Genomic DNA, 18,265 nt, shown 5'->3' on the forward strand with positions numbered 1-18,265 from the left:
CATAACTCTGTTTAAAATCATGTTTGCTTTTTAATTAATGATCAGGTTGCATCTAGGAATATGAGTATAATGATAAATTCCTTTGTCATGGTTTACCTTTTCACATTTACAAAAACATTTTATCTTATATTATTCACACTTTTGAAGACAACTGAATACACTGAGAGATTTACCAACTTTACTGCATTCATATATTTTACTATACTGTGAATAATATATATTTGCTAAGTGAACTAGGACATTCATAAGTATTTGCACAAACCTAGAACTCATGTGGCATTTTTGTAATTTTTTATATTAATAATGATGTAGAAAACCATCAGTATTGTATACTTGAATGAAATTCAACAAGTATACTCTACATGGGAACTATTGCTGCTCTTCTTTTTGTTCTCAAGGAGATGTATGTTAAATCTTTCCATATCCCTATTCTCATAAGCTTATATACACATAGGAAAGGAAGAATAATTCACAGATATGAAATTGAGGTATATGGATTTGTGAGGATTTAATAACCATCTATGCACTTAAAGCTGTGCTTATTGCATTGTTGCTTTTATTTAAAAGTTCTAGGAAAAAGTGCAATCCTATCAGAGGTATATTGTTATCAACTTGCACATGAAAATTACCCTGCATGTCTTCTAGAACATTGCCAATATTCTTCAGTGTTATGGTCTTCCCAAATGTAACCTGAAATACAGGACCAGAATATATGTCATATCATTTAACAGTGTTCAACATTTAGCTTATTATCTTAAGTGCACCTAAGAAATATGATTGCTTTATTCACCTCATTCTTCTTTCTAAATAAAATTGCAGAAAAACATCCTTAGCCAAGGAAAAGTTGTTTCCATACTTTGAAACATGAAGGAAATTCAATTTTACCTATAGTAATGAGGTTCCTGTAGGTCTCCAGCATTACATCTTTATAGAGATTCTTCTGGGAAGGATTCAGCAAATCCCACTCTTCCTCAGTGAAGTTGATATACACATCATCATAGGTCACTCCCTTCTAAAATATATCACACATGTGTAAAATGGAAAGCATGACAGAGATAACGTTGGAAATGCATACTGCTTTCAGAGTATAGACATATGATTCTGGTGTTCCTTACTCTTATTCCATGACATAGACAGTCACTTATGAAGGAAATTGAAAAGCAAAGTAAACTCTGTCATTTCTGTACTATTTATAAGGGATATCACCTCAGAAGAGCAATGTCTATTGACAGGAAGAGACAACAATAAAGATCAACAGTATATAGTATCCATGAGAAAATTGTATGAAGAGTTACAAACCACATAAAAAAAAGTAATATGGACACACTGGGTGTATTGTGTCTTTAACCACAACACTCAGAAAACAGAGGAGGATATATTTGTCTCTAAGTAGAATGTCAGTCAAGCCTATGCAATCAGGTCCAGGACCAGTAGAAGGATACATTAAGACACTGTCTCCATTGCAAAAATCAGTGAAACAGACAAATGGAACAGAAGGAACTGAAAGACATTTATTGAAGTTCTTACAAATAATTTTGCATTCACTCCAGGTCTGTATTTATCTTCCAGCTATCTAAGTGCATTATTTAAACTGTAATTCCAATAACATTTTGTAGAATGAAACTTCATGTATAAAGCAGTTAAAATGGACAGATGAAAACACTAGAAATATAAATGTTGGTCATTAATAATCAACACAGGGCTGGTGAGAGGGCAGAGTAATTCAGAGTTCTTGCTGGTCTTGAGTGGCGGTGAGCACATTTTCTAGTACTTACATGGGGATCACAAATTTCCATTGTTCCATGATCAGGAATTCTGAGATCTTTTGATCACCTTGATGACCAGGTACACATGTAATGAATATCCATGCAGACATATAAAATTGTCATATTGATTTAAAAAAAATCAAGTCAAGAATAACAAGCCAGACGAATTTCATGTACTTGCAATTAAGTGACTCAGAATGCTCAGGCAGTATTAATGTCATAAATACATGACATCCTGGGAATCAGAGTGAAATCCTCCTTGAAATTTTAAAATTCAAGATACAAATGAAGCTAAGCACAGCAGCATATATTTGTCATATAAAAACCCTGTATTCCAGGTCTATCAATCACCCTAAAATATAAAAATGAATAGAGCAAAAAATGATGCCCCCCTTTACTTTCAGGAATTTGGAACCACACAGTAAGGGTTACTTAGACAAGCAAACAAAATAATTAAAATAGCAGGTTGCCAAACTCTGTAAAAGCAACTCTTTCTGCTATATTTTATTTTAACTTATAGAATATAGGTAAGATATATAGAATACATAGATCAAGCCTATTATGATAGCAAAATCATTTCAGTATAAGTAAAAAATTGTCAAATTAATGACAAGCACAAAACAGTAGAGATAAATGTCAGGAAATAGTTGAGGGTATTGAGACTCACCACATACAGTGAGGAATTTCATCTAGACAGGCTTCTCCTACTAAAGATTCACACTTGTCTGCATTTGTCTTTATTGCATACCTCTAATTGTTTACTGTCCAGGGGTGCTTTTTAAAATGCTAAGCACTTCTTAAAAATGTAAGCTGCATCATTGCTAAGGGAAATACAGCAGAGCCTGCTTTCCCCACCCAGTCCAGCATGGCGGAGCTGCTTGCTACACATAAGCAGCATGCACTGCCCTACTTCCAGGCACACAGCCAGTACATGCAACCATTATGCAAGCTTCAGCATGCTCCTCACAAACCCCATCCACATACCTGGTCTCCTAAAAGAACTAGAGCTCATACTAGCAGCACATCCCAGAAATTCTACATGTCAAAATGATGCATCTTTTTTTCCTGCTGCTGCTGCTGAGTCAGGAAAACCTCTCTTAAAGGAGGTGTGGCATGCCATCAGGAAACAGCAACACGCTGTGTTAAACCTCTCGATGTTTTTTTCCTGGAATTCGTTTTCAAGCCCTCTCAGGTTTTACATGGATTTAGTTGGCTATGTGGGCACCAATTTGTTCAAAAAAAAAGGGCCACTTGTCCTTCCCAGCCACTCAGCTACCTTAAATCCAAAAATAATTACACAGAAAATATTAATTACAACACTGCTTGGCCCATTAGCTCTAACTTCTTATTGGCTAACACTTACATATTAATATAACCCATCTCCATTAATCTGTATATCACCGTGAGGTCATGGCCTACCAATAAATCACATCTAGTAACTTTATCTAATGGTTTAGAAAGTCAGATATTTTCCCTTGAATGCTGGTTCTTTCCTGGGTCAGGACACCTGTTCTGGTGTACTGCCTTGTCAAGTTCTACCGGTTGCTTTTGTGATTTTGATATACCTGTTATCATTTTCCTTGCCTATGGGTTTTCCACCTATGTCTGTAAAAACTAGAAACCTCATGGAGATCTGCCCTTATTCTTACTCTTCTTTTTCTTCTCCTCACTATTTCTACATTTTCCACTAAATCTCCGTTCTTCTCCTTACTCTTCTCCTTATTCTTTCTCTTCTATGTTCTTCCTTCACTTCATTTTTTTCCTCTTGCATGAAAAATAAAGAAGACACAGAAGTAATGTTCTTAAGTTTAATTTTACATTCAAATCCTCCCCTGCTGTAGATATCCATTTCGGAGCTCTATGGGGGTACTGAGGCTGGTAATCAAGGCCCCCTAATAGAGACAGAAATGACACCCCACCTTTTCTCTTCTATTGTCCTTCCAGCAGAAGGTGTGACACAAATTAAAGCTTCAAGTTTACAAGCTTGACCCTTACAGCTTCAAGTTCTAAAAGAAGAGTCATCCTGTCGGCTTGAGTTTTGAACTCCTCCTCAGCTGAAGTCACCTTTTCATCATATTTGCATGGAATACAAGGATCTTTATACACTTTTCCCATTTCTGGAGATTATCCACATTCTTCTTCCTCAGATTTCTTGTCGCACTAATTTTCTAATCATGCCCTTTACTAATCCCTGACTATCCAGCCAACCCACAGGATAGAGTCCATCAGTCAGGGAATTGCTAGTTGCACATTAGGTCAATTCTTCCAAATAAACTGTATGAAAATGTCTACTGTTTGAACTTCTGCCCACAGTGAAGATTTCCCTTTACAAGTATCTTTCAGTGTTATCCCAGTAAGGGGTTGCAATCCTGCAGCTGTCTAATTCTGGTTGGTTCCAGCACGATGTATAGAGCCATCAGCCAGGTCCTAGGCTTCTCTTCCATATTCAACCAATCATATGGAATAGGCTATAGGTGTATGTTTAACAGCAGAAGGCATTGTAACAGGAGTAGAAATGATTGGCATCTGGCCACTTACTCATGTAGCTTCTTTGTGCCTTTGCTTCTGCTTGGTCCTGATCTCTTATATACCACTTGCATTTGATGAAAGATTGCAGCTGTATATGTCCTACTTTATAACTTGATAGATCTGATAATACCCAGCTCATGATGGGCACTATAGGTCATATGATAAGGTGTTTACCCACTGTCAAATTTCTGTTTCTCCCAGAGACTGGAATTAATGGCATGTGCTTATGTTTGACTATATTTATTTTTGAAAGTGATTATATGGGCAGCAGTAGCAGACACTTGGAATGCATTTAAGAGGCCCTTTATTGTTCCAGTTTTCCAGTGATCCTTTTCTTGTAACTCAGTATTCTTCTTTTCCTATGTGTGTGTGTGTGTGTGTGTGTGTGTGTATGTGTATGCATGTATGTAGACTATGTATCAAAGACCATAAATTGCAGTGATCTTCCTGCCTCTGTGTCAAGATTACTGGTACTAAAAGAATGGACTACCACACTGTCCAAGGATGCCTAGTCAGGGTCAGAAACCTAATGTTGATTCAAAAGTAGATTTCTCCTCCATTTGACAGAATTAGTCTTAGGAAGGGACCAGCTCCCTAACGGTTTATCCAGTGAAAAGTAGTCAGTCCTTTATCCTTACATACACAACCACCAAAAATGGAAGCAGTGAATTAATTCATGAATCAGCATACTTATTTACCCATGCTTAACAAGGATGAAGTTGGAAGGGATTTGTGGCAGGGATGAAATGAACAAATAAACCCCAAACGTAATGTAACTTCTTTTAATTAACATTTTTGGGGCTTAATTTTAAATTAAACAGAGCAGCTAGATAGTTGGCTCAGCAATTAGAGAACTGGGTGCTATTACAGAGGACCCTGAATGCATTCCTGGACCCTGCATGCTAGCTCACCATCTGTTCTAAATCCAGTCCCAGGTATCTCATCCCTTCTTCTGCCCTCTGTAGGTACTGTGCACAGGCATATTCATGCAAAACACCATATAACTAAATAATTTTAAGGTTAGAAAAAATAAAGGATGAAATTCTCTACAGTAATGTCACAACCCTGAGAGAGGCAACAAGGCAGGTCTAGTTAAAATGGACTCCTTGTCTTCTATGGCAGCAGCTGTGGCCTTCTGCATTGCCACCCTGCACAGAGCAAAAGCAGCTTTGTTCTGAGATTAATAGAGATCACCATAACCATTCTTTCAGAAGCAATGTATAGAGGGCTGTTAGGTGAGTGACTTTTCCTTGAAGTTTTCTGGCTTTGTGTTCTCCATGTTTTGTATCTGTGAGAATTATGGTTTTGGTACAGTTATCTTTTAGATCAAGCATCAAGATTAACAATCAACTTTTCACAGTGTCATCTACTTGATTTTCAACTAAGACCTTATGGTATCATATGAACATGCCAGAGGCATTTTTTTCTATCATTTGTCTAACTCATATATGTTCCTACATGACTTTGAGGTAAGAATGTCCCTATTATCTGTTTTTACATTGTATTCATGTTCGGTAGTGGATTTATTAACTGAGCATGCTTAAGGAAAAGGAAAACATATGAGTAAGTTCAGACATCCTAAGTAAAATCCCCATTCTTCCTTTGTTAACAAAAAAACACTGCTTTGAAAATTACTGCTGTGCACTTTGTGCCTCCTGCAAGCAATAATTTTTGTCTCGTTTTGTTTGTCTTGGCTGTTGAGATGCTATTTTTGGGAGTCAAACTGACTACCTCTGGGATTAACTAATACACAATGAATTAATTATATCTGAGACAGATTTTACTTAAATGTTTTGAAATGGGAAAATCCTCATGGTGGCATACAGATTAGTAGGTATGGGTTAGTCAAGATGTGAGAGTTAGCCAATAAGAGGCTAGAACTAATGGGCCAGGCAGTGTTTAAATGAATACAGTTTCCATATAATTATTTTGGGTGTAAACTAGCCAGGGAGCCACCAGGAACACAGCCCACCATTCCTTTTTGCAACAGCTTTCTAGACAAAAAGGCAGAAATGTTACTGAAGTTCTTAGCAATTCCATCATTGACAGGAGACCAAAAACATCAAAAATATTTTAGGAGCTATGACCTTTGTTGCTAAGTGATTCTGGGGTCCATAGGAAGCAGGAAAGTTTAAAGTGGTACTGAAGGCCTATAAGGAGAAAAGGACCCTTCATTAATCTCTATTCTAGGTGCAGACCTAACATTTCAACGTGGCTATGTCAAACCGCTGGCAAAGGAATATAGTCTGTGGAGATCAAGAAATGGCAACTTATCTTTCAGAAATAACTGTTTAACTAATTTCACATTAGCAACCACAACTACAAACAAGCTAGAAAATTTTAAGCTTCCTTCCTACCCCTGCTTTCTGAACTGTGATTATGATTTCTTGAAATACGTGGACAGTGAACTCCGATTTTTACAAAAGGACCTCTGTATCACTACTCCATAATAAAATCTGGACAGCATTAGAACACAAATTTCCCTCCCTCTTTGCCTTCTTACTGTGAAGTCAAGGTTTACCCTGGAATATCTGAATCATTTGGACTAGGAGGCAGAAAAATGTGTGGTAGAAATGATGTAATTATAATTTCTAAAAATTATGTTAAGAAACTGTAACAAGCTTTATGGCCATGTTCTCCAGGGCACCTCCAGCTCCTGCTGCAGGGACTTCTTGATTTCTCAAGACCCTCCCCTCCCCCCATGTTTGCCCTTTTTTCTGCAGGGTCCTTGGAACTTCAAGAGTCCTGTGCCTGTGCTGAGGACAACCTTATAGACCTGTGAGTGGGTGCAATCCCTGGGCAGGGAGGAAAGTCTGGGAAAGAAGCACTGGGCCCCTCAGCTCCTGCTGCAGGGGCTTTTTTGTTCCAAGCATCCCTGCTACCCCACCCCACCCCAACCCCACAAGCATGACCGACTGCCAGCAAGGTCCTTGACCCAGGAACAGTTCCTGCTCCTGCACTGAGGCTATCCACCCAGAGGGTAACAGTTCCTGTTCCTGCACTGAGGAGATCCACCCAGAGTCAATCACAGCATAGATTGAACCAAGACGCCAAGACTATCCTGGCTGCATTTGAAGGAAGAGATGGGCAGGCATCAATGCAAGAATTGCTTCAACAACCTGAAAAGCAACATGACAACACCAGATTCCTGGGATCACACAACAAGAAGACTTGAACACCCTATTCAAGAAGAAGTAGAATAAATCAACTTTAAACGTAACATTATGAAAATAATAGAGGACCTTAAACAGGAGGTGAAAAACTGTTACAAAGAAATGGAGAAGACAAACAAAAAGTTAGAAGAAATCTCTCAAAGATACTCAAGAAAACCAAGATAAAGCAATCAAACAGGTAATCAAGACTTGAAAGATGAAATGGAGGTAATGAAGAAAACAGAAACCGAGGGAAGACTGGATATGGAAAATCTGGGTAATTGATCAGGAACTACAGAGACAAGCATAACCAACAGAATACAAGAGATAGAAGAAAGAATCTCAGAAACTGAAGAAACTATAGAGGAAATAAACTCTATGATTAAAGAAAATAACAAATCCAACAAATTCCTAATACAAAACATCCAGGAAATCTGGGACATCATAAAAAGACCAAACTTCTCGTTTGGACCTAGGGAGTTAAGTCCAGTGTTCCGATGTGGGTCTCTGTCTCTATCTCCATCCATCGCCAGATGAAGGTTCTATGGTGATAAGCAAAATATTCATCAGTATAGCTATGGGCCTAGGCCGTTTCAGGCACCCTCTCTTCTGTACAGAGAACAATCTGGGGATCTCTCCTTGGACCTGGGATCCCCTTTATAATCAAGTCTCTTGTAAACCCTAAAATGACACCCTTAGTTGAGATATATTCTTCCCTGATCCCATATCCATCCTTCCTCCCTCCCCCCATCCCAGTCCACCAAACTTTCCCCATTCCTCCCCTACTCCCTTCTCTCTAACCCTCTCCCCTTCCAACAACCCTCCCCCCCATGCATCCGAGGTTACCTGGGACTCTTGTCTATTTCCAATCTCCAGGCAGATAGCTACATGATTTTCATCAGGTTCACCTTCTTATTTAGCTTCTCTAGGATCACGAATAATAGGCTCAAAGACCTTTAATTATGGTTAGAATCCACATATGAGTGAATACATACCATATTCCTCTTTTTGGGTCTGGCTTACCTCACTCAGTAAAGCGTTTTATATTTCCATCCATTTGCATGCAAAATTCAAGATTGACATCTTTTTTTTTTACCGCTGAGTAAAACTCTAATGTATATATGTTCCACACCTTTTTTAACCATTCTTCTATTGAGGGACACCTAGGTTGTTTCCAGGTTCTGGCTATTACAAATAGTGCTGTTATGAATATAGTTGAACAAATGCTTTTGTGGTTTCTTGGGTTTCTTTGAGAGAATTATTGATGTCTTCCAATTTTTTGTTTGTGTTTTCCTCGATTTCTTTAAGGGAATTTTCATTTCCTCATCATACTCACAAAAGTTACATTAAAAATCATTTTCGTCTCTATCTCCATCCATTGCCAGATAGAGACAGAGACCCACATTGGAACACTGGACTTAACTCCCTAGGTCCAAACAAGAAGCAGAAGGAAAGAGAACGTGAGCAAAGAAGGCAAGACCAGAGGGAACCTTCATCCGATGATGGATGGTGATACAGACGGAGACCCACATTGGAGCACCGGACTGAGCCCCCCATGGTCCAAATGAGGAGCAGAAGGACGAAGAAAATGAAAAAGGAAATAAGGACTGCGAGGGATGCTATCACCCACTGATACAAGGGGACTGATCTAATGAGAGTTTACCAAGGCCAGTTGGACTGGGACTGAAGGAGGACGTGATCTAACCAGATTCTCGGATTCTCTGAATGTGGCTGGCCCGAAGTCTTTCTGAAAAGCCATTGACTATGACACTGAGACTTATTTCCTCTGCATATACTGGATTTTGGGGATCCAGTCTGTTTGAATACTCACCTTCCTGGACCTGGAGGGAGGGGGGGAGGAACTTGAACTTCCCACAGGGCAGGAAACCCTGACTGCCCTAAGGGACGAAGAGGGAGGAGGAGAGGGAGTGGGGGGAGTGGGAGGGTGTTGGGAGGAGGGGCGGAAATGGAAACTTTTATAATTTAATAAAATTACTTTCAAAAAAAAAAAAGACCAAACTTAAGAATAATAGGGGTAGAAGGAGGAGAAGAATTACAGCTCAATGGCCCAGAAAATATATCCAACAAAATTTTATAAGAAAACTTTTCCAACCTAAAGAAGGATTTTCCTATGGAAGTTCAAGAAGCATACAGAACAACAAAAAGACTGGATTAAAAAAAAGCATCCCCTCACCATATAATAAATCAAAGCACAAAACATACAGAATAACGAATGAATATTAAGAGTTGCAAGGGAAAAAGGTCAAGTAACATATAAAGGGAAACCTATCAGAATTACACCTGACTTCTCAATGGAAACCATGAAGGCCAGAAGGTCTTGGATAGATGTGCTGCAGACACTAAGGGACCATGGATACAAGCCCAGACTACTATACCCAGCAAAGCAAAGCTTGCATTCACTATCGATGGAGAAAACAAGATATTCCAGTACAAAAACAGATTTAAACAATACATAGCCACAAACCCAGCCTTACAGAAAATACTAGAAGAAAAACCAAAAACCAGGAATCCAACAACACCCATAATAACACAAGCATCTGACAACCCTCCACCAGCACAACTCAAAGGAGGAAAACACACAAACACCACCACCAGAAAAAATAACCAGAGTTAGCAACCACCGATCATTAATATCACTTAATATCAATGGACTCAATTCACTCATTAAAAAAGCACAGGTTTGAGAATGGATATGAAAACAGGATCCAACATTATGCTGCTTACAAGAAACACACCTCAAACTCAAAGACAGACACTATCTCAGTGTAAAGGGTTGGGAAAAGGTTTTCCAATCAAATGGTCCAAAGAAACAAGCAGATGTGGCTATACTAATATCTATCAAAATTGATTTCAAACTAAAATCAATCAGAAGAGATGGAGAAGGACACTTTATTCTCATAACAGGAACAATTCTCAATCCTGAATATCTATACCCCTAATATAAAAGCACACACATATGTAAAAGAAACATTACTAGAACTCAAAGCATATATCAAAACCCACACTCTAATAGTAGGAGATTTCAACACTACTCTCTCGTCAATGAACAGGTCAACCAGACAGAAACGTAACAGATCAATAAGAGAACTAACAGATGTAATGAATCAAATGATCTTAACAGATATCTATAGAACATTCCACCCAAACAGAAAAGATTATACCTTCTTCTCAGCATCTCATGGAACCTTCTCAAAAAATGATCGCATAATTGGTAACAAAGCAAACATCCATAGATACAAAGAAATTGTAGTGCCCAACACAATACACATCTGAGAAATGTCTGCAGATCAGAAACTCCTTTGTCGCCTGGAACTAAGCTTTACTGCATCACACCACTGCAGCTAGTGGCAGCATCATAATAAAAGCATTCTAATCATGCATTGCAAGAAGAAGATCAATATCATCATTTCCTACCAGTGCCTAAAATATTTGTAATCTTTATAACACATATCTGAAATTGGAATGCAATATTGAGAACTTCTGGAATCTAGACCTTCAGTTTTCTTATCTCTCTTCCCACTGCACACCAAGTGTGTGCCCATGTGTGTACTCTGGACAATCACCATCATATTCTGAATTTCCAGAGTCACCCCTGCCCCAATAAATTCATATACAGGGAAGCTCAGAGCACAAGGGCCACTGCCAACATGAACCACATGGACCAACAAAACTAGAGTCTGTCTCATGATCAGTCCAAGTCACAGCAGAAATGACAGTTCAACAGATCTGAACACTCAACACTCACCATGGTATAGCTTGTGATCTTCCTTACTACTCCTACTGCAGAGGCAGAATAGAATCATGGAAAGAACCCACAACTGTCCGCCACTAGTACTCTTGATTCCTAACCCTTCCCAGAATCCCTCACTGGCTAGGGCCACCCAGCTGGGCTTCTCAATTTTAGCAGCTTCTGTATAGGAGGATTAGAGATCAAATGACTCAGTCAGCACAATCCTTCCAGTTCTGCCCTCCCAGCCCAGCAGACAGGGCCCTAGATTAGGAAGTTTGTATTTAGTACACATTATTCCACTCTCCTAGAGCACATTCTGTTCCTCATCCAAAGTACAGGGTCCTTTGCAAGCAGATTCCATTGCACACTCACTTTCCAGTGCAGCCATCCCATTTCCCCAGAGATGGGAAATCCTAAAGACACAGGTCACATATAATGTAATCACTGTTCCTGTGTAACTGTGATTACTTTGTAACTGTTGCTAAAGAAAAGCAGACCATGAATTAGAAAACAATCAAGATCATGTTAGGGCTTGGAGGGAGCAAAGACAATGTGAATATGATGTAGTTTTAATCTCAAAAATTATTTTGAAAAGTTGAAACAGGCTTTATGACCATGTGCTCCAGAGACTGATTTGTATTAGAGCACAATTAATACTTCTCATGTATTTTCCCTAAAGATGAAAATCTTAATCCAGAAAAGTAACAGTCCTATTAAGCAGGGCCACATTTTACACAGATCATCTATTTTCGATGAACTATTGTAAATATCACAATTAGGTTTGAAGATAAGGTCAGGCCCATATCCAGATTGGCATTGTCTGTGAACTGCAAACAATGATCAATTGGGACAGTCATACAGCATCACAATTGACTGCTGATTCCACATCAGTAATCTCAGTTGAAGGAGGAAAGCTCTCTCCCTCAGGCCAACCTCTCACTTCCTGCACTGTGTCGCCACCAACTTCAAAGTTGGTCAATGAATTCAATTTCTATACCAATCCCTCTTCATTTCCAAGTCCCCAACAAAAGCCAGAAAGATCAGCAGACACTCATTAACTGCTCTATTTTTCTTTCTCACTGACTAGTAAAGGACAAACCTGGAAGGAGTTGGAGGACTGTCTTCACAGAACAGAGCAGCAGAGGCAGGATTAGGTGTTCAAATTAATTCTCAATTACATAGCATGAGGCAAGCCTAAAGTATAGGAGACATTGCTCTGCATAGAAATCAATATAATTTGAAAGAAGTGAAATGAAACTATCAATGACTTAGAAACACTGGAGAACAGAAACAAATAGAGATAAGAGCAATACACTTAAAGAAAGTATTTGAAACTGATACCAAAAAGCGATTTTTAAGGTGATGATAATAATGTACTTTTAGCTGGGCAGTGGTGATGCACGCCTTTAATCCCAGCACTCAGGAGGCAAAAGCCGGTGGATCTTTGTTAGTTTGAGGCCAGCCTGACCTACAAGAGCTAGTTCCAGGACAGGCTCCAAAGCTACAGAGAAACCCTGTCTTAATACACCAAAAAAGTGCACTTTTAAGATTAAATAAAATTTTCTATATTGACTTTAAGGAAGAGTAGGCCCTTCCCTAGGAGAGAGGATGCCATTAACAAGAGATAGATTGATGGTGCCCATATACATATGTTGACTGCTGAGATCTGTAACATATAGAGCTAGTCAATGGCCTGTTTTTCAAATCTCTGAGCCGACATACCTCTGTCAAGCAAGATCGATCATATATCTCCTACCAAAAGCAATCTACAGATTGAATACAATGCCCATCAAAGTCCCATCAAAATTCTTCAAAGACTTTGAAAGAATGGTACTCAAATTCATATGCAAAAAACAAAAAAAAAACCCAAGATAGCCAAAACAATCCTATACAATAAAAGAACTTCTGGAAGCATCACTATCCCTGACTTCAACCTTTACTACAGAGCTACAGTACTGAAAACAGCCTGGTATTGGCATAAGAACAGACAGGAGGACCAATGGAACTGAAAAGAAGACCCAGATATCAATCCACATATCTTTGAATATCTGATATTTGACAAGGAAGCAAAAAATATCAAATGAAAAAATGAAAGCATATTTAACAAATCGTGCTGGCATAACTAGATATCAACCAGTAGAAATATTAAAATAGACTGATATCTATCACCATGCACAAAACTCAAGTCCAAATTGATCAAAAATCTCAACATAAAGCCAGCCACACTGAAACTTATAGACTAGAAAGTGGGACGTATACTTGAAGGCATTGGCACAGGAGACCTCTTCCTAAATATAACCCCAGCAGCACAGACACTGAGAGAAACGATTAATAAATGGAACCTCCTGAAACTAAATAGTTTTTTGTAAAGCAAAAAAAAAAAACAAGAACCTATAGAATAGGAGATCATTACTAACCCCACATTAGACAGAGGTCTGATCTCCAAAATATACAAAGAATTCAAGAAATTGGACACCAAAAGAACACATAATCCTATAAAAAAAATGGAGTAAAGACCTAAACAGAGAACTCTCAATAGAGGAAACTAAACAGGCTGAAAGACACTTAAGGAAATGTTCAATATCCTTAGTAGTCAGAAAAATGCAAATCAAAACAACTCTGAGATTCCATCTAACACCTGTAAGAATGGCCAAGGTCAAAAACTATGAAGACAACTTATGCTGGAGAGGTTGTGGGGAAAGGGGAACACTCCTCATTGCTGGTGGGAATGCAAGCTGGTACAGTCCCTTTGGATGTCAGTGTGGCAATTTCTCAGAAAATTAGGAAACAACCTTTCTCAAGACCCAGTAATACTACTTTTGGGTATATAACCAAAGGATGCTCAATTGTGCCACAAGGACATGTGCTCAACTATGTTCATAGCAGCTTTGTTTGTCATAGCCAGAACCTGGGAATAACCTAAATGCCACTCAACTGAAGAATGGATAAGAAAAATGTGGTACATTTACACAGTGGAGTGCTACACAGCAGAAAAAATAATGACATCTTGAATTTTGCAGGACAATGGATGGAATTAAAAAAACACTATTTTAAGTGAGGTAACCCAGACACAGAAAGATAATTATCACATGTACTCACTCATAGGTTTTTTTTAAGCATAAAGCAAAGAAAGCCAGCCTACAAACCACAATTCCAGACATTAGGCAAAAATGAGGATGCTAAGAGGGACTTAGAGTTCTAATCAACATGAGAAGTAGAAAGTATAAAAAGACAAGATCTTCTGAGTAAATTGGGTGCATGGGGACCTTGGGAGAGTGTTGAAGAGGGGAGTGGAGAGGCAGGGAGTGAAGAAAAGAAAATTGTAGAGCTCAGTAAATATCCCAAAAAAAAGATCAATCATATATGCAGAGGATAGTTGCCTAATTGCAAATTCAATGTTCCTTGACTCAAGATAACCTTCCTAATCTGGACACCCACACAATCTGGTCTGTGTTCATTCACATGACATTAATTTATACATGCTGGGCAATTACAAACCACTCCTGCTACCACAATCAGGCCATTTTCATAGTGGTGTCTCAATCAGGCAACAGCTGATTGCATATGCTGTGCCCCTTGCAGTGTACACAATAATTTATTCTTCCTATTGTGGTCTGAGGACAGAAGAAATGCTCCATATGCAAATCCTTTTCCTGAAACTGCATTGGCTCAAATGCATTATTTTATTTTATTTTATTTTATTTTATTTGTTTTTGAGACAGGGATTCTCTGTAGCTTTGGTGCCTGTCCTGGAACTAGCTCTTGTAGACCTGAAAGCTCTGGAAAAAAAAGAAGCAGACTCTCCTAGGAGGAGTAGAAGATTGGAAATAATCAAACTGAGGGCTGAAATCAACAAAATAGAAACACAGAAAACAATCCAAAAAATCAACGAAACAAAAAGTTGGTTCTTGGAGAAAATCAACAAGATTGTCAAACCCCTATTCAATTTAATCAAACGGCAGAGAGAGAACACTCAAATTAATAAGATCAGAAATGAAAAGGGGGACATAACAACAGACATAGAGGAAATTCAGAGAATCATTAGATCTTACTACGAAAGTTTATATGCCACAAAGTTGGAAAATGTATGAGAAACGGATTGGTTTTTAGATAAATACCATTTACCAAAGTTAAATCAAGACCAGGTGAACAATCTAAATAGACCTATTAGTCGCGAAGAATTAGAAGCGGTTATCAAGAACCTCCCAACCAAAAAAAGCCCAGGTCCAGATGGTTTCAATGCAGGATTCTACCAGAACTTTCAAGAAGAGTTGATACCTATACTCCTTAAGGTATTTCACAATATAGAAACAGAAGAGTTATTGCCAAACTCTTTTTATGAAGCTACAGTTACCCTGATACCAAAACCACATAAAGACACAACTAAGAAAGAGAACTACAGGCCAATCTCACTCATGAACATCGATGCAAAAATTCTCAACAAAATCCTGGCAAGCCGATTCCAAGAACACATTAGAAAAATTATCCATTATGATAAAGTAGGCTTCATTCCAGAGATGCAGGGCTGGTTCAACATACGCAAATCCATCAATGTAATCCATCATATAAATAAACTGAAAGAAAAAAACCATATGATCATCTCATTAGATGCTGAAAAAGCATTTGACAAAATCGAACATTCCTTTATGATAAAGGTGTTGGAGAGATTGGGGATACAAGGATCATACCTAAATATAATAAAAGCTATTTACAGCAAGCTGACAGCTAACATCAAACTGAATGGAGAGAAACTCAAAGTCATTCCATTGAAATCAAGAACAAGACAAGGCTGTCCACTCTCCCCATACCTCTGGTAGGTAACAAAATGTTATCTAAGTTATCCTAAAACACATTATTTTTTGATCATAGGAGAATGAGATGTCCTAGGTAACCTAGGGTGCATGGGGGGATGGGTGGGAGGGATGTTGGAAGGGGAGAGGGTTAGAGAGAAGGGAGTAGGGGAGGAATGGGGAAAACTTGGGGGACTGAGATGGGGGGAGGGAGGAAGGATGGATATGGGATCAGGGAAGAATATATCTCAACTAAGGGAGTCATTTTAGAGTTTACAAGAGACTTGATTATAAATGGGATCCCAGGTCCAAGGAGAGATCCCCAGATTGTTCTCTGGACAGAGGAGAGGGTGCCTGAACCAGCCTTGGCCTATAACCATACTGATGAAGATTTTGCTTATCACCATAGATCCTTCATCCGACAATGGATGGCGATACAGACAGAGACCCACATTGGAGCACCGGACTGAGCCCCCCCATGGTCCAAATGAGGAGCAGAAGGAGGAAGAAAATGAAAAAAAAACTCAGGACCGCGAGGGGTGCAATCACCCACTGATACAAGGGGACTGATCTAATGAGAGTTCACCAAGGCCAGTTGGACTGGGACTGAACGAGCACGAGATCCAACCAGATTTTCTGAATGTGGCCAGATTCTCTGAATGTGGCTGGCCCGGAGCCTTTCTGAAAAGCCATTGACAATGACACTGGGACTTGTTTCCTCTGCATATACTCGATTTTGGGGATCCAGTCTGTTTGGATACTCACCTTCCTGGACCTGGAGGGAGGGGGGAGGAACTTGAACTTCCCACAGGGCAGGAAACCCTGACTGCCCTAAGGGACGAAGAGGGAGGAGGAGGGGGAGTGGGGAGTGGGAGGGTGTTGGGAGGAGGGGTAGAAATGGAAACTTTCATAATTTAATAAACTTTGAAAAAAAAGAACTAGACACAAACACAGATCTACAAATATATATTCTGGCCCATTAAACAAGAACTACAGATACTCATCAAAATCAAACTCCAAGAAATCACTGGCATCCTATACACTCCAGTTCTCTCCTTAACCAATGATAGAAAATGGGTTGGGTGAGAAGGGCTGTTCTAAAAAATTCAGAAGTTTCACTTGAAGTCTTCTCATGTTTTTACTTTGTAGAAAATAATTTTGATTACCAAAACATCTCATTCTCCTATGATAAAAAAAATAATGTGTTTTAGGATAACTTAGATAACATTTTGTTACCTACCAGTGGTGATTGAATCTAAGTCTGCATCACAGTGAGGAAATGAAAACTTTTTAAAAGAAATTTCAAAAGAACGGATTTTTGAAGAGTCAGGGTACGTGTAAAGCAACTTGCTTTGATCCAACTTTATAAGTCACAGACACCTTTGAAAACAAATTACTGCTATTTCTTGTGTATGTTTGTGTATGAGAGAGAATGTCTTGCATATGTATACAGGTGACATACAGAAAAGGAGGTTGTCAGACCTGCTGGATTGGGAATAGTAGAGATTTATTAACCTCCCAACTTGAGTGTTACTATCTGATCTCAGGTCACCCACAAAATAAATATGTGCTGAACCACCTGCCAAGATACATGAAACCTTCTTTCTATCCAATAAGTTAAGTCTATCTAAGATTAATAAAAACAAAAACAAATCATAAAAAAATAAAGAAGTAAAGAAATGATCTCTAGGCAAAAGACACATCAAAATTAAGATTTTAGTAGGAAAGATTCAAATATGAAGATAGCAACAACTGGAACACACATATATGCCAATAAATGGACAGAGGCAGGCATCTAAGATTAAAAAAAAGAGTCTCTCCATAGAAACTGTACCAAAAACAAAACTTAAGAAACTGATCACATACACAAAAAAATGTTCACCAGAACGAAATGGAACCAAAAAGAAAGAAAGAAAAAGAAACTGATCATATAAGAGACATTCTGAATAAAATTTGTGAAGGTCTACCATTTTAAAGAAAATGAATACTATAGTTTAATTGCAGTCATACATTTCAGAAAAAACAAATTCATATAATGTGACTTTACTTTCCACAAATGTACACCAATCAAGAATGTGTACAAAATTTGTGAAAGAATAAAGGGGTTGGAGAAACAAAGAACAAAAGCAATGAAATATTGTCAAGTTTAAATCAAAAGGCCAAAGAAAACTTAGGTAAGGAAAAATGTGGGGCTACCCCCTCCTGCCTGCCATCCTGGCTCCCATCCAGGAGGGGCCCTGACTTCTAGCAGAGGACCATCGGTGGGGGTCCCGGCGA

At 38.7% G+C, this 18,265-nt stretch overlaps 1 protein-coding gene across 1 annotated transcript in view; it reads right to left on the reverse strand.

Moving 5' to 3' along the window:
- The window catches only part of LOC148117685 (uncharacterized), a 39,929-nt gene that overhangs the window by 4,287 nt on the left and 17,377 nt on the right, over positions 1–18,265 (reverse strand). Inside the window, exons 2-3 of the mRNA XM_087902210.1 lie at positions 886–1,012; positions 630–690 (exon numbers count right to left, since the gene is read on the reverse strand). Coding sequence (XP_087758336.1) covers positions 630–636 — 7 coding nt within the window. The 5' untranslated portion in view covers positions 637–690; positions 886–1,012. The remainder of the gene's footprint in view (positions 1–629; positions 691–885; positions 1,013–18,265) is intronic.

Source organism: Myodes glareolus, chromosome 27, assembly GCF_982192425.1.
Source record: "Myodes glareolus chromosome 27, mMyoGla1.1, whole genome shotgun sequence".
In the NCBI taxonomy this organism is placed as follows: domain Eukaryota; kingdom Metazoa; phylum Chordata; class Mammalia; order Rodentia; family Cricetidae; genus Myodes; species Myodes glareolus.